Here is a 345-nt window from a genome sequence, read left to right as displayed (position 1 = left end):
TTGCCTCCTTTTGTTTGTGCGGCGAGGTGCTGATGACAGTGGCACTCATCCCCATAGCCTTGGCAAACTTGACGGCAACATGGCCGAGGCCGCCGAGGCCGACAACACCGACATGAAGGCCGGGGCGGTCGAGGCCGAAGTAGCGCATTGGGCTGTAGACGGTGATGCCTGCGCAGAGTAGCGGAGCGGCGGAGTGGAGTGGGAGTCGGTCGGGGATGCGAAAAACATAGCGCTCGTGGACGACGATTGTATCGGAGTAGCCGCCGTAGGTGGGCGAACCGTCGTGATCGGTGCCGTTGTAAGTCATCACCGCTCTATTACAGTAGCTCTCGAGGCTCTCATTGC

General features: G+C 60.3%; 1 protein-coding gene across 1 annotated transcript; it reads right to left on the bottom strand.

Annotated features, from left to right (window-relative positions):
- Window positions 1-4: 4 nt before the first annotated feature.
- LOC114578588 (probable mannitol dehydrogenase) lies at window positions 5-340 on the bottom strand (the record flags this gene model as incomplete). Its single annotated transcript, XM_028691899.1, has 1 exon — window positions 5-340. A coding segment is annotated over one exon (336 nt), but the record flags the coding sequence as incomplete, so codon positions are not given.
- Window positions 341-345: the final 5 nt, after the last annotated feature.

This window comes from Dendrobium catenatum, unplaced genomic scaffold (genome assembly GCF_001605985.2).
Source record: "Dendrobium catenatum unplaced genomic scaffold, ASM160598v2 original_scaffold_85449, whole genome shotgun sequence".
Taxonomy (NCBI): domain Eukaryota; kingdom Viridiplantae; phylum Streptophyta; class Magnoliopsida; order Asparagales; family Orchidaceae; genus Dendrobium; species Dendrobium catenatum.
This window is presented reverse-complemented; position numbering and strand designations above follow the sequence as displayed.